This window comes from Camarhynchus parvulus, chromosome 1, assembly GCF_901933205.1.
Source record: "Camarhynchus parvulus chromosome 1, STF_HiC, whole genome shotgun sequence".
Taxonomy (NCBI): domain Eukaryota; kingdom Metazoa; phylum Chordata; class Aves; order Passeriformes; family Thraupidae; genus Camarhynchus; species Camarhynchus parvulus.
In genome coordinates, this window is record NC_044571.1 from 70,759,273 (window position 1) to 70,775,848 (window position 16,576).

General features: G+C 39.6%; 1 protein-coding gene across 1 annotated transcript in view; it reads left to right on the plus strand.

Annotated features, from left to right (window-relative positions):
- Positions 1–710: 710 nt before the first annotated feature.
- The window catches only part of MIPEP (mitochondrial intermediate peptidase), a 65,933-nt gene continuing 50,067 nt past the window's right edge, over positions 711–16,576 (plus strand). Inside the window, exons 1-10 of the mRNA XM_030950697.1 lie at positions 711–887; positions 3,878–4,051; positions 5,895–5,983; positions 6,995–7,081; positions 8,043–8,106; positions 9,806–9,988; positions 12,578–12,734; positions 13,173–13,221; positions 13,868–13,928; positions 14,571–14,623. Of these exons, the coding sequence (XP_030806557.1) occupies positions 711–887; positions 3,878–4,051; positions 5,895–5,983; positions 6,995–7,081; positions 8,043–8,106; positions 9,806–9,988; positions 12,578–12,734; positions 13,173–13,221; positions 13,868–13,928; positions 14,571–14,623 (1,094 nt within the window). The remainder of the gene's footprint in view (positions 888–3,877; positions 4,052–5,894; positions 5,984–6,994; positions 7,082–8,042; positions 8,107–9,805; positions 9,989–12,577; positions 12,735–13,172; positions 13,222–13,867; positions 13,929–14,570; positions 14,624–16,576) is intronic.

Here is a 16,576-nt window from a genome sequence, read left to right on the forward strand (position 1 = left end):
AGGAGCTTAAGGCCTGACTTCCCATCAGCACTTCAGAGTATCAGGGGAATGTGGGCACGTTCCCACAGTAGCTGAATCCAAGCGTGGATCACAGGACCCAGCTGGAAAGGGCACAGTGGGTTAATTCAGGAGGAACAGTTGCACTTCTCAAATGACAACGAGAGAGATACAAGGACACTCAGGCGGAGGAAAGGGCTTTGTGAAGTTTTCAGCAAGACGAAGTTTTTCCCCGTAAGCCATACGTCACAAGTTTGTACCACAGAAACATCTAGACCGAAAAAAACCCCATTTTAGAAGGGCCTTAGGTTTTACTGGAGAACGTATAGGACAGGTATCAGCTGGCAGAGGCCCCGGTGCGGCCGGGTCGGGCGCCGGTGACCCGGGAAGCGGGGCAGGCTGCGGGAGCGCTCCGAGCTCGGAGCAGAGATGCCCGGCGGGAAGCGGGACAGGCCCGGGGAGCGCTCAGAGCCCGGGGCAGAGGTGCCCGGCGGGAAGCGGAGCAGGCCGAGGCAACGCTCCGAGCCCGGGGCACAGGCGCCCGGCGCGCTGAGAGCCTGTGGGCGCCCGGAGCTCCGCCTCGCTCCGCCTCCTGCTGCCGCTCCTCCCCTCGGCGCGGACGCGCGGAGGTCGCGGCCGAGCGGGGCGTGCGGAGGCCGGGGCCGTGCCGAGCCGGGCCCGCTCCCGCTCGCCGTGCCGTGCTGCGCTCCACCATGCTAGGCGGCTGCCGGCGGGCGCTGCCCGCGGCGCTGGGCCGGGCGCTGCGGGGCCGGGCGGCGGGGCAGGGCGGCCGGGCCGTCAGCACCAGCTGGTGCCCCGTTGGCACCGCCTTCGATGTGAAGCAGCAGCAGCAGCAGCCGCTGCGCGGCGGTGCGGCGGGCAGGGACACGGTGAGCGGCGGGAGGGGAGGGCCAGGCCTGCTGCGGCAGGAGCCCTGGTCGCTGGCAGCCTCGTGCTTTGCTCTGCTTGTCTCAGCTGTTTTAAGGGATTTTTCTAGGGGGTAATTTTTCTCTTGTGTGTAGTTTTTTTAAAATAAGTGTTTATATTGGTTCTAGCAAACCCAAACGTTGTTGGTTTTGGACAGAAGCGTTTGACAGTGACGGCCTTGTGCGTGGGAACGCTTTGAGCCTCAGTGGTGCCCGTACGTCCGTAAAGTGAGATTGGCCCTTCCATTCCCCCTTCCTGCCAGCCGTCCTCTGGCTGTGCCATCGTTCACCTGTCAGTGCCGTACCCCTGCACTCGGACAGTGCTTCAGGAACAGCCACGCTGCTCACAGCCTTTTGCCTGGGCTTATTCTTGATGTCTTGCCTGTGGCAAGAAAAGGATTTCTTTGTTGATTTGGTGACAATTGGGGTTTCTGAAGCGTATCTTTTTAGGGTCAGGAACGTTTGTTAATGTGTCTTCTTACCCGGAGAGGGTAAAGTAGCACAGTGCATACAGAATAGGTGCAGCTGTAAAATCCAGGTTTTTGCTTGCTGACTCAGCTGTTCCTGCCATGGTGCCCAGCCTGATGGAGCTGTTGAACTTTGGGTTTTAGAAAGGACAAATCTGACCTCTGTTTATAATCTGGCACTTGCCTGAGAAACCTTTCTTCAGGTTCTCATGCCTCTGGAAGTACACTGGTGGAAGTCTTGCTTCAGGAAATAATCCAGTTAAATATTGTCCATTTGGCTGGTCTAGGGAATGTGTTCCAGGTGATTCACTTGGCCCACGGTTCTTTTGGAATAGAGGTGCATATTTCAGACTCACAAAGAGGCTGTGCCAGGTAGGATGTAAATGCTGAGACCAAGTGAAGATAAAAATGTTTCAGCCATGCAGCCAATGACATTAAAGAACAGAGAGAACTACACCAAGCTTCATTTTTTAATAATTTTGGTTTTTTATGTTGAGCAGCTTGATATCCTATGTAAGAGGAGTTCCACAGCTAATTTATCTCTAAGAAGAGATATATCCTGGTCACAGAGCACTACATATGCAGGAAGAGCTTGCTTGGGAGGGTGAGTGATGATGTAGGGCAGCAGGAAGACCTGGAGCTCCCAAGGATATTGCAGGACACTGCATCCTCTGGCTGAGGATCTGAGTGAAAGGGCAGTCTTGAGTGTCTTACACAGCAAACATTATTCAAGAGTGCTGTGACACAAGTATTTTTATGTTTTGTGCACATGTGTAAAAACATAAAAATACCTTTTTCAATGTTCACTTTAGTCCAATTTCTGTTCCTGAATAATGCATTAAAACATGGGAAGTGTGAGGAAAGGTTTTCTTTCATTAGAAAATAAAGAAGGTGCTTCTAGCAACAGTGACAGAAGAAAGAAAATAGGAAAAAGCAACCCAAAATGTTCCGGATGTGTACTTGAGGGATTCAAGAATATATACTTGTACAGACAAGCTGTCAATTTGTAGCTTTTTGATTTATTTGGGTAAATATTAGCAAGCTGCAAACCTGCAGCTGACTGCAACAATACAAAGAGTTTGCAGAAAGTGGATTATAAACTGACTGACTGACTGGACTGCAGATTTGAAAATCCAGATTGTGGCTTTTAGATACTGAGGTTGAATTTGGAAGGGGTAGATTTTGTGTGAAATCACATACCTTTCACTGTTTGTGCTGTAGTCAGGGGGTGAGGAGATGCTCATGTAGTTGGGCAGTTGCAAAGGGGATGTATTGCTTGAAGAGATGTTGCTTTAACTTAAATGAAATTAAGCAATTACTAGGATAAAGTTTTTCACCCAGGGGGTGGTTGGGCACTGGCATAGACTCCCCAGTGAAGTGGTCACAGCACCAGCCTGACAGAGCTCAAGAAGTATTTGGACAATGCTCTCAGGCACATGGTGTGACTCTTGGGGACAGTGCTGTGCAGAGCCAGGAATTTGAATTCAGTGATCCTTGTGGGTCCTTTCTTCATGTGGAATAAAACTCAAAGCTTTTTCAAACAGTGTTAAAATTATACTATAAAAGCAAATCTTTATTGAAAGCCTTCAAGGTGCACAACATGGTGATATGTACATGTGATACTGTAGTTCTACATTTTTATAAGGTCAGTTGATTAGTATACCTATCAAATATTGTCCAATTAGAAGAGCAGCTGGGTTAGATAATTATCCCTTTGTGTTCAGTGCCATTGGAGCTCCCCCCCAAGCCCCCTCGATCTTCTAACTCTGCATTTTATTATGTCTATGATACCTGGTGCAAAATAAAGTGTCCTTGCTAAACTAACAGGCAAGACTAAACAGAATTTCAAGAATGCATAAACAGGAGTTTGTTAGCTGTGAGAAAGAGAGCTGGGAAATTACTGGAAGTTATAACTATGTATTAACAGTCTACAAAGCTACAAATACATGAAGAATGCATAAAACCCAAAAATCTTTAGGAATCGCTTCCAACTCAGGGTATTCTGTGATTCTTTGAAATCTTTTTCCTGTTGTAGGTCTGCACTGTGGAACTTCTCTTTCTGTTAGCATCAGTAATTTTGTTTGATCAGTGGTAGAACTTCTCTAAGTCTCTTCCACAAATGCAGAACATAAGTGCCATCTGCATTTATCCTGCACAAATAAGTGTGTTTACCTTGCCCTGTGGGACAGGGTCAGGCTTGATAGGAACTTCAGGAATAAAACTGTTCATTCCACAAACATTTTCACTTGTGGAATATTATTCCTTTGAGGTCTGCTTCCAGTATTGGGGGCTCATTTAGTGAACCTGAGACAGCTGTCCTGTTGCCTGCAATCTCTTGATATCTGGTGCTGCTTCCAGTGAAGTGTTACAGTGTGCTAGCTGGGGTCATTTGGGTAAAATTCTGTAGTGATAATTCAGTCTTGAAACAAAGGTGAAGAAATCAAGTAGGGCAATAGTGATGTGTTTTCACTGTGTTTTGCACTGCAGGGTCTGTTTGGTGTTCCAGAGCTGAGCTGTCCAGAAGGATTTCAAGAAGCACAGGACAAAGCATTGCAAGAATCAGAACAGCTTGTCCAGAAGGCATGTTCAACACCACCTGGGCCAGAGACTGTAATGATCTTTGATCAGCTTTCAGATAGCCTGTGCAGAGTAGCAGACTTGGTAGGTGACTTTTTTAAATTTTTACATGAATTCTTTTAAACTGGCGGGGCTTACACTGTTCCATTTTATGATTTTCTACACTGCAATAATAGCAGTGTAGAAATAGCAGATGAGCTCCATGAAGTTTTGTGTTAAGACAGAAAATTAAATTGTTTGAAAGTGAATTACAAAGGTTTTTACCAAATGATAGTGAAGTACAAATCCTGTCAAAGTGCCCAGTTATTTTTAAGACAGTTGCAAAAATAGTATAGAAGCCACAACAAGAAAAACAACAGTGAACTCATACTTGTGCTTCTGCTGCAATATGCAGTATTAACATATAATCTCTCTAGCATCACTTATATTGTGGAAAAGAGGGTTTTGATTTCAGAGTTGAAGTTGGAGTGGCAATGCACATGTTTTAAGTTATGATCATTTATAGGTGATGATCTATAAAGAACTTCCAGGGTAAAGGCAGCAGTGTCACTTTTTTATTAACACAAGAAAAAGCCAGCAATTTCTTAGATTGTAGTTTTTGTTGTCCACAGATTTAGAGTACTTGGTCTGATATTCTGCATCACAAAACTTTATTAGAGCATTTCATATTGCTCTCTGGAAGCTTGCCCAAAATATATCTTTTATCAAAGCATCATTCTTTGCTTGGAGGAAGCAGAACCAACCTTCATACTGAAATCAGTTCTTACTTAATAGGTCACTGAGTTTTTTGAGATCACTTGGGTTTTCACTTTTGAATGTCTCAATGTGTTTTCAGTTCTCCAGTCTTGTTTCTTATTCTTTTGTAGATTTAAGACATCTTTTGTGCCAGGCACTTTTTCCTTCTGAAAGTACTTACAAGCTCTGTCAAGTCATTAGTTCTTATGTTTTGTATAGACTATACCTAATTCTGCTAAATCAGTCAATACCTAAGTAAAACATTAATGCCAGAATTCAATGGCCATAGTTTTGTATAAGTTTGCTGAGCTAAAATTATCTCCTTTGTACCGTATTCATTTTTTTTGTGTTCACAGCTACACAGCTTGCAGAACTGTCTGGAAGTTATTTGGTGATCATTACCTGTTAGAAATTTTGATATCTGTCATTCAGCACCTTTTCAGTCAGTATTATACAGGATTTTAAAAAGGAATTCTAAGAAGTAAAAATTTTAAGTGTGTAACATTTCTAAGACTCCCTTTTCAATTGAAAGGCAATAATATTTTACACTGTCAGCTTGTTGCATGTACTTTCTGTAAAATCGTGCTTAATATCTTAAATATAGTCCTAGACTTTAAATATATTCCTAATATGTTAAGTCTATCATTTCAATGCTAAAACTGCCCTGACTTCGTGTCAGCAGTCATGGAAGCCCCTAGCTCCCCAGCCACTTTTAGCATCCTTCTAGCCTTGTGAACCCCCTGAAGGATTTGAATATTTATTAAAAATCAGTATTTCTTCCTATTAGGAAATGTGCACATTTAGTGGTGGGCTTTCATCTTAACTAGAAAATTTAGTTTTAAAAATCTTTTTTCATAACATTCAAATATATTGGAGTAGGTCTGTATAAGGACTCTAAGATACACACTGCTTAAAATGTTTTGAGAAGGGTGTGAATTAATAACGTTTATTGGAAGGACACAAGGCACTGTGTGGTTTAATAATTATCAGCAAATTTTTGCAGTCAGCTTTATATTTTACACAAAAAAGGCAAATTCTACAAAATGATTGCATAGAACTGTAGAAATAAATCATAGAACTGTAGAAATAAATGTTAATATAAGTGGAACTGCTTGAATGCAATTTATTTATAAACAGGGAGTTTTTTTTATTTGTCTTTTTGCCTCACTGTTTTCTTCTTCTACTGTGTCAGGCTGATTTTGTAAAAGTTGCCCACCCTGACTTTGCATTCAGAGAGGCTGCTGAAGAAGCTTGCAGGAACATTGGTACTGTGGTAGAGAAGTATGTTTTCTTCTTTTTTTCTCTTTTTTTTTTTCCTGTTTCCATATGCAGCTTTAAAAATTACTGTATGATCATCTATAAAGACAGCAATCAACAAAAAATATTTGTGCATGGGAACAAAGTGTCAGTCTTCTGTTACAGATATTTAAGGGTTTAGTTTTGTTACAGTATCTCATGAACAGCTTTTCTATTTTAGTTGCCGTTTATGACTCCATGTCCCTCAAGCCCATCAAAGATTCAAGTGACATTTTTCAAGGAGTTGTGACAATTCTTGTTGTAAAGTTTATGTACAAAATGCTTGAAAGTGGATTTCTCAGGACTTTGATTAAGTGTACCATATATAACAATATGACTTTAATATCTGAATACCACTTAAGATATAAAATTTGTAGAAAGAAGAAATTACTCATATGTTGTCTTGAGAGGCTCGTAAACTGTTGTGTGCATGTGTTTCGTTGCCCACTGTATCCCACCTGGGAGTGCAGGATAACATGCCAGCTAATCTGATGGACACAGTGTTATCTGCATGGGGACGGTGCTTGGTGTGTGGAAGTGTTCTGAGGATAGTAAGCTCTTAGTCTAGCCCAGTGGCAGTCAGCAGCGCATTTATCTGATGGCAAACTTGAGCACAGGTTTTCCTTTAATGGAGTCCTTTCAAAGAAAGCATTAGAAAAGCATTCTCCCACCGTTATGCTCTCACCATGATTACCTTTGTTCATAAAAAAATAAGCAGTCAGTGTTAGACCTGCTCATATTGCCACAAAATACCAACCAAAAGTATTTTTCTGTCAGATGCACAATGCCTGTTCCATGCTGGTTGGTCCACACATGCTCTGTATAGAAATTTTCTACTTTTTAACTGTGATTGTGAACCAGAAATCACTTTGAAGATACAGTCCTTGGCTTTTAATGTTGTTTCACTAAATACTGCCTTTGAATGAGTAATACCAAGAAATACTGAAATATTAGTCTTTTGTTAATGCACGATTCTTTTACCCTGTATCTTTTCAGATTAAATACAGACGTTGAACTGTGTCAGAGTCTGAGACGTCTGCTAACTGATGAAACTGTATTGAGTTCCTTAGATCCAGAAACCAGGTACTTATTATGCTTATAGATCTTTATAGATTATAAATAGGACCTTGCAAATTTAGTTTCTTAGATGGTATATGTTGTTCCTTATTGTACTTATATTTTGTGTTTTCTTAAATTAGTAAATGCAACTTTTGGAAAACAAACCACATGTCCATTGTTCATTTATTAGTCTCTACCAAACTACCTGCACAGGAGTTAGGAAGTTTGTAGTTGTGTAATCTTGGAGAATGTGACTGTAGAGCACAAGATATATTTATGCTGAATAACTGAGATCTTGCAAGAACAAAAAAAAAAGAAAACTTAAGATTTTCTTCAATAATATTATTTTGATTAAAATTATATACTGTACAGTGGTGTACATATCAATGTTTTTAAGAATAAAATTAGGAACAGATTATGTAACTTGATTTCACTTTATAGAAGTTTATTTATATTTTTCAAAATCAGATTCGCAGTATATTGAAAGCTTACTTTATGATTGCTGTAATAGGTTTTATTAGCTGTTTATGCTGTTAGAGTTTTGAATTATTTATTCACTGACATGGTTAGACAAGCTTTATGTGTAAGTTATTTCCTTCTTCCTTCTTTTACCACGATCAAGCATGTTATATTTGGAAAGATATTTTTTTGATGTTAGAATAAATGAAGTGTGATAGGAAATTAAAATGGTAATTTGCACAAATTGTTTGAACATCTAGATTAAGGTACTGGAATTATTTTGAAGGGTATTTTAAAAGCAGATGACTAAACTTAAGAGCAAAGGACAAATTGTTTCTCACTGAGTGAATTGTTAAGGACCTAAAATGTAGGAAATCTTTGTCCCTAATAAAAACATTCATATAACTGTGGTGTTAATCTCTGTGAAAGACATGGAACATAAATAACTACTAAAGGCAAGATCTGTTTAAAAATGCTGCTTACTATTAAATGAGGCTGTTTTAACAGGGATTTACTGTATTTTTAGGCGAGTGGCAGAACTTTTTATGTTTGATTTTGAGATCAGTGGCATTCATTTGGATGAAGAAAAGGTAATTTCTAGCTACAATGTATGAACAGAAATTTGTCTGTCTACAAAAGACCAGATAACGAAACATGTGGGACATGAAATCATGTGCTTCTGGGTCAGTTTGTCCTATGTGGAATTTTGTTGACTTAGAAGTGGTTAATTTTTTCTATTTTAAATCACTTCTAAAGGTAGTTTTTAGATAGTTGGTTGTTCTTTCTAGTTTGATCCTCATCATTCCTTTCTGTTTTGAAGAATTATAAGCAAGTCCTGGGATCCTATTTTCTTTCTTTGGTGTCTGCATCAGATATTTAAAATAGCTGCTCAGCTGTTAGAACAACATATTTACAGAGAGGGAAAAGCAGCACTCCATGCACCTTGATGACCTTGAGGTTAATCAAGTGGAGTGTGTTAGAAGGATTCAGGTGTGTGTCCAGGCACTCTGGGGTGGTTACATAACCAGAAGTTGTAAATCTTGTTCAAAATTGAGTATCTGGGCATGGTCTGATTACCTGTCTTGGAGCTTTTATATACTTTTGCAGTAGTTAGTGATGGATTTTTCAAACCTAGCAGCGTACACCATGCTTTGTGGTATGGATGATCTGTCTCTTCATAGTTCATGTTACTGTATGAAGTTAATTCCTTGTTTATTTGAGTCACCCCCTCCAAAAAGATTGTACAAGAAGTCTTCTACCAGACTGATGCTGAAGAGTTATTTTGAAGATAATGGTTTTGATGGTGTTTTGTGACCTAGAAAATGGTTCTAGAATATATTTTTGCAATTACTTTATGCAAAGAACAACCCTGAAACTTCAGCTCTGGACTTTATGTCTGATTTGGCTATTGGTTTTATGGTGCTTCATCTCCTTTCAGTTACAATTTTGCTTATTTTTGCATGTTTTCCTTTTCCTCCCCTGCCTATCCCACTTTTCTTGGTTGCTGCTCAGTGTTTGTTTTCAATTCTCATTTAAGACTTTAGAAATCCTTCCCTGTTGTAAGTTGAAGCTTACCTCTGCTACAAAGACTTCCTGCTTTTTAAAATAAAACTCAAAGATATCCTTTCAAGAGAAAGGGTGGGAATGGGAGGACAGAGATCACGTTATGTCATTCTTTGGACTTTACAAGATATGTTGCATCTGTACCCTCAGCCTTTGTTTTTTTGAGCTATGAACCACAGACAACAGAGACCACACTGTACTAATGTGAGCAAGTTCACTGAAGCACATCTTGCATGATTAAGTGTGTGAAATATTGTGATAATGATAAAACTCTAAATCATAAACTCCTAAGAGAAGGATTGAAATACTGTAAATAGTTTACAGTCTCCAGAAAACAGCACAATACAAACAGGAAAAAGAGAATTTTATTCTATATCTATTTTAGAGTATCTCTCTAACAGATGCTTCTTTTTTTTATTCAATGTTTTACATAGCAATACAAGTTACATAGTTATAAGTTAGCAAAGCTTATGTAATTTCTACTCAAACTCCACTGTGTATTTTCTTGCTGCAGAAACGTGGGCATTTTCTTTGAAATTTCAATGCTTTATGAGCATCTAATCTTGTTGACTTGCCCTGCATTATGACTTTATTGATTCTGTAGGTATAATCTTAAGTGTTGTATTTTCTGCTTAATTTTTGAAAGAGTTCTTTGAGATTTAAAAACTTTGAGTTCTGCTCGTATTCTGTCTGAAGATATTATTTTGTGCTTTATTTTTCTTACAGCGTAAAAAGGCAGTCGAGCTCAATGTCAGAATATTGGATTTATGTAACGAATTTCTGATAGGAACTCACATTCCCAACAAGATTGACAAACATGTGTTGCCAGAGCACATCCGGTATAATTTTACAGCTGAAGGCAATTACCTACGAATTGCTGGTCTGCATGCTGATTGTCCTGATGATCTGGTTTGTATTCCCTGACTTTACTTTGGCATCCTTTATACCAGAAGTGCATATCAGTTATTTGACTTGTTAGTGAGTCAAATCTATATGGTTGTGATTATGCTGTAATTACTAACAGGAAAAACTTTGGTAGAATGTAGTAATCAATGGCATATTTGATAGTGGCAGGTATGAAATAATGGCTGTGCAGATCCTGAATGGCTGTAGGAAGAAGAGGGGCAGAATACAGACTGGATTTTAGGCAAGCACACTTCAGTTTATTCAGAGGTGGGATCCCATTAATTGCAATTCTGAAGAGTAAAGGAGCTCAAGAAAGCAGGTAGTTCTCTCATGGCAGCATCCTCCAAGCATGTGAGAGTATTGAGATACACAGTGCATCCTGATCCTTAGAAAGCCAAGCAGATGTATGAGGAACCAGGCTTGTCAAGCAAACAACTCTTAAAAAAGCTTCATCTCCAAAAGATAGCATACATGGAGTGGAGGGTACAAGATCCAGGGGAGGAATGTAGAAACATTGCCTGTATGTGTAGGTGTGATGTTGGGAAAGTCAAAGTTCAACTGCAGTTGTGACTTGGAAGGGACATCAAAAGCAATGAGAGCAGTTACTGTTGCATTGGTACTAAAAGCCTGAGCAAGGAAAACGTAGGCTCAGTGCTGAGTAAGGTGGGTGACAGTGGCAGCAGACAGGTAAGGCTGAGATGCTCATCACTTGCTTTTGCCTCAGTGTTCATCAGTGACTTTAGTCCAAGGCAGGAGATTACAGCCTGGATTGGTGGATAACCGGATAGGTAAAAAAACAAATTTCATGATCAGAGAGTGGTGGTTGAAATGCACCCTACAGGAAGAATTCTTGCAGGAGTCTATCCTGGGTCCCCTGTTTAACACCTTTATCAGCGACATAGAGGAAGTGACAGAAGGCTTGCCTACCAGATGTGCAGGGGAGAGCAAATAGGGAGGAACAATCAATACACTTGAAGGTCAAGGCTGACATTCAGAGTGGCCTGAAAGCTGGGATAATTGTTCAGTGGCAGTCTTACATATTTCAAAAAGGATAAGAGCAAAATCATACACCTGGAAATGGAGAACTCCTGGTTATAGGTCAGGCTGGGACTGCCTGGCTGGGTCTGATCTGTAGCAAAGGCCCACAGTGCTGGTGAGCAGCAAGCTGAGCATGAGCCAGCAGTGACCCTGGCAGCAAAGAGCCAACAGCATCTGGGCTTCCCTTAGACACTGAGGGGTGAGATTATAGCCCCACTCTTCAGGAGTGTCTTCAGCAGAGGCCACCAAGATGGGCAGTAACTGGAGTGCTTCCACTGTGAGGAAAGGCAGAGGGATTTGGGCTTGTTCACCCTGTAGCAGAGGTGGTTTGGGGGAACCCTGATCAGCACCCTGCCAGTACCTGCAAGGATGTCATGGAGAAAATAAGCCAGGCTCTTCAGCGTGGTGCATGGCAGGAGAACAAGTGTCAGAAGGCACAAGTTGAGATGAGAAATGCCAGTTGGAGAAGTTTTTCCTGCTGATGATACCCAAGCAGTGAAATACTTAGGTCATGCTGTCTCTCCCATATGTGCAGGGTTTCAGGACCAGCCTGGAAAAAGCTTTGTGTGGCTTGGTCTTAGCTCATAGCTGTCTCTGCCTTGTGCAGGAGGTTGGATTAGAGACCTCATGAAGTCCCATCCAACCTCAATTTCCTGAAAAAAAACCTTACTTTAGTTATTGTTAATGTTGTTTTTCTAAAAAAGAATTAATTTTGAGTTATAAATTTAAAATTAATTTAGACTCATTGAAATGTGGCAGTGGCACCCTAGACTTTTAGATACAATTCTAGGATCAGGAGCATATTGAAACATTTCAGGGTTCTTTCTTCACTTATGCTGTGTAGAGAGAGGCTTAGTTCAGATGAAGGCAAGTATAAGTTGTTGCTGGATTTCTTGAGCTTATTTCATATGTAGAAATAAAATTATTTGTGATTGGTTTGTTTAACATAAAAGCATTTAATTAAATTTTATGAATCTTCAGGTAGTTTTTTTTTCAGAGTTATGAAAAGACCCAAACTAAAGACCCTAACTAAAAATATGAGAAAAGGAAGAAGTTTGTGGGCAGATGGGCAGACTAATAGATTTCTGCTACAAAAGAAATAAAGCTTTTTTCTTCCTCTCTCTTCTCTCCCCTAACCCTGTCGCTTTTTCTTGTCAGATTCTACCATAAGCAAACTTAACTGATATGCAGAGAACAACTTGGGTTTATTTTCAGAAGTTTTAATGAGTTAAGGCAGCCCACAGAGTGGTCTGAAAAGCACAGATGTTGGCAGAAAGAGGGAGGTGATGAGAGACTGTTGACAGGAGTAGAGAACAGGACCCTTTTTGGCAGTCTTGATCTGTTAGGTTGTCTCATTGCATTTCGTTATTCCACTTTTAATGGGTAAGAGCTGTAATTGTCAGGCAGTTGTAATTGCTGTTGTTAAAAGGCTTTAGGCCTTTTCCCACCAATATCAGTGAAATACAGCTGTTATGCCAGATCTTCTGTTACATCACTTGTTTCTGTTAAAAATTACTCTGCAGCGATGTGACTTTTTTTTTCCCGTTGTATTAGGTGCGGGAAGCTGCTTACAAGATTTTTCTGCACTCAAACACTCAGCAGCTGGCTCGATTGGAGGAGCTGCTTGCGAGCAGGAACAGCCTGGCACAGCTGGTTGGCTATGACACCTTTGCCCACAGGGCTCTTCAAGGAACAATGGCCAAAAATCCAGGTAGTAAGGCATTTATGGAAGGACATGTTGAGAAGTCTAATGTGTAACGTACGAGATCGAAGGTTGGTTGTTTCTTTAGCTAAGTTTGCACATAATTCTTCCAGTGAGGTGTTTTATTGCAGTTGCATTTTGCTGTCTGCCATACTCAGTGGTCACTGTAAATAACAGTACTCACTGAGGAGGATCTGGTGCTTTCATTCAGAATTGATGCTCACTCCTTAGATTATGAAGGTGTCATTATCTCAGCACATAACAAAGTAAATGGAGTACTAAATTCTCTTGAAATATGTCAATAGAGTAGTTTGTTAAAAAAATCTACTGGAATTTTTGTTTGGAATAGTAAATGTAAACTTAACATCCTTCAAATTTAACACCCATCTCATGTAAATTTAACATCCTTTAGGGAAAAATAATTTAACATTTTTTCCTTCCTTCTAGAAACAGTAAGACAATTTCTGGAGAAGCTTTCTGAACAGTTGTCTAAAAGGTATGCCTTTTTCACTAAGTTTTTTTTCTTTTTAAGCATACTCTTTATTTCAAGAATAGAGGAACTTGTGCAGTAATAAGTTAGTGCTACTTATGTGCTCTGATTAAACAAAAACCAAGACTTCCCCAGAATTTTGAGAGAAAGCGAAAGCTGTGTGCTTAGAATAGATTCTGTGTCTGTGATCAGAGAACACCCAGGACTGAGTGCAAGAAGTACACTTAACAGCAAACAAGAAGACCAAGTTGAAGTATGGAACACCTCTCCTGGTCTTGCCATATGCACAACTCCATACATTTTGCGCCTATAGACAAATTTCCGTGTTTGTCCCTCTTGCCGCCCTGAGCTCCACACAGCACAAAACAGTTTCATCACTGGGTATAAATGGGGTGTATTGTAAGAATGAAAGTGCTGTTGAGCTGTACAACCACAGGAAGAGGGACTGAATTTGAAAGTACCTGAATGGCAGAGGCAGAGTGAAAAGGTTTTTCTACTGTTGTATGTGGACCTGCCATTTTGTCTAGTCATTTTATATAGTACTATAAATCTCTGATGATGGACATTTTATTAGGATGCAGTACTATCATGTACTGTATTTCACTGCTCAAAAATCTTTCATTAACGTTTTCATCATAAAAATATTTTTCAGAACTCAAAAAGACTTTGAAATGATGACAAAGATGAAAATGAAGCTCAATCCCCACAATTCAGTAAGTTACATTTCTATATGTGATTGTCTGTTTTGTTTCTTTTAAAAAATATAGTATGAGGTAATCATGTTCTACAATTACTTCTATTTTAGTGTATAAGATGTAGTAGAATTAGAAGCATTCTCTCTCTACTGGCTTCAAATGCTTTCTGACCACTTAGTTGCTGTATGAAAACTAAATACTGAGTATTTGCTGTTGGTTTATACAAAGTGATACTGAGATAACCAAAACATAAAGCAGTGAAAGGGACTATCACTTTGCTTTGAATTGATTGACTCATTTGATAAATAAAGGTTCTACTTTAGGTTAGATTCAAGCCCAGTTTGTATACGACATTGAACGTATCTTAATGCTGTACATATCTAGATTTATCTTTTTATTTGAACTGAGTGTATTTCTTGAAATCTGGTATCAAGTCCTATCATATAGTTGAAAAACAAGACCAATCTTCAGGAAATGTTAAAAAAGCTTTCAGGTTATGATTTATGATGCTATTTTTGGTTTGAGCCCTAACTGTTTCAGATTACTTTTCAAAATTCTGTGATTTACTGAAACTGCAAAAATACTAAAGTGAAACAAAACTTTTACTTCGGGTTCCCTTGTTGTCTGTTATTGTAATTGTAAGCTGGAATTCTCTTTCAGATGCTGATGCCATGGGATCACCCCTATTACAGCGGAGTCCTTCGTGCTGAGAGGTAAGCTTCTTATGTTCCTGATTGTAATGTAAATGAGTGTCCTAGCAATAAAGACAAAGAAAGTCCTCAACATAAACAGGATTTCTTTCTTTGAAGATGTACCTCAATATGAAAAAATAAATATTATCTGGTGGGAGAGTTGTTTGTAATATTTTTTAGTTACTGCTTGAATGCCTGTACAAGTTTATGGCTCCGGTGTTGTTTTGCAGGGAAGTATTGGCCCTCTTTGAAGATAAAAAAGGACAAAGCAGTTCTAGAACAGATAGAAAATCCTTATTCTTGTTTTGCTTTTAGTTCTTAGCTGGGCTGTAGTAATGTTTAAAAATAAATTTTGAACACTGAATACAATTCAACTTCATATTTTAACTTCATTGTGCTTCTTACTGAATGTGCAACTTCATCATCTTTTGCAGACTTGAAATAGAAACTTCTTCCATAAATCTTTATTGTTTATGGATAGAATTCATTCTTATCTCTCTTGCAAAGACTGGGAAATAAATCCTTTACACAGACTTAAATAGTGCACAGGACCTTTGCACATAATGAGATGTCAGCTCTGAAAGATGTAAGCCCTGCATGTTGCCTTTATTAGATCAGCAGCAGTGACCTTTGGGGTTTCTTTTGGAAAAGATAATTGAAGGATGTGCTGCTCTCACAGGGGGGTTTAGAAAGAAGTTCTTCCTTCACTGCAGATTTACAGTTTTTTGATTTTTAAACAAACATACACTGGGTGTATCTGATTAAAATAGTAATTCACTCTGGATCAGAAAGCTGTGGTAGTATAGACATGGCATGAAAGGATTGCCAGCAGCTGGCCTGGTTGTTTTCAGAATTGGTGTGTGCCATAAGGGTTAGAGCATTAGGTGTAGAAGGCACTGTGTTTTTTACTTGTCCTGGAAGAGTGTTTTCTGGTGCTGATTGTCCTTAGTCTTACTGGTCTTACTGTCCTTCTTAGATCTCCTCATGAGGCTAACCATCTCATGGTTGAGTTGCTGATGATCACAAGTAGATTATTCTGCTCTTTTTGGCATTAGAAAGAAAAATATTTCCTTTCCTTGGGGGGCTTTGTAAGAGACCCAATTAAGTTACTTTAAGAATTGCATGGTGTCTTTGTGAAGGGAGAACTGCAGATAAAACAGACCTAGACATTGGCAGTGTATCTTTGCTATTTTTTTGTATTCAGGTACCAAGTCTGGAAGTTGGATCAGTGTGAAGAGTCTCCTGAATCTGTGTAGGGCCTCCCTGATTACAATCCAGGATTGGGGCCCAATGTTTTTCTCCCTCCAGCTTGGGTAGGACTATTTGTTTCTGGCAGATGTACAAGCATTTACAAGACAGGGGGGAAAAAAAATAGTTTTCCTTTCCATTGTGTGCAGAGCTGCTTTGCTTTGACACAAGAGTGTAGATCTTTCACGGTCCTGTTTTGTGGATATTTGCCTGTCTTTGGAAGAAGTGTTTGATCTAACTGCCTGAACAAGGCTTTACATTTATTCTGCTCATATTGTGGGTAGTTAACAGGGTACTGAACACTGGGTAATCAGCTCTGAAAAGTAAAACTCACTACTCCCCTGCACAGGGTCAAGGAGTGTGCTCTATGAGTGAAAAACGGCAGGAGTCAGAGTATTCATCCAACAGACAGAGGATGGGAATATACCTTGTCATGTCTCTGCCCTAAATGCCCTGTTACCCAAATGGGAATCTCCTATCCTTTGTCTTCTATTTGTACTTACCTTGTTTGATCACATCCCTTCTTGAATGCCCTGTGGATGCTACGGCATGTTCAGTTCAGCACTTTTGTAACTGGAAGGTGAGAACTGTATCTGTCACACAAACCCTGATGCTTGGCTGGAGTTTGACGTTTACCTATTTGTTGTTACTCTCTTCCTAACTGAGCCAATTATCTCATAGTTTTAAATTATTCATGTAAGGAAAAGTGATGTTATTTTCCTTGGT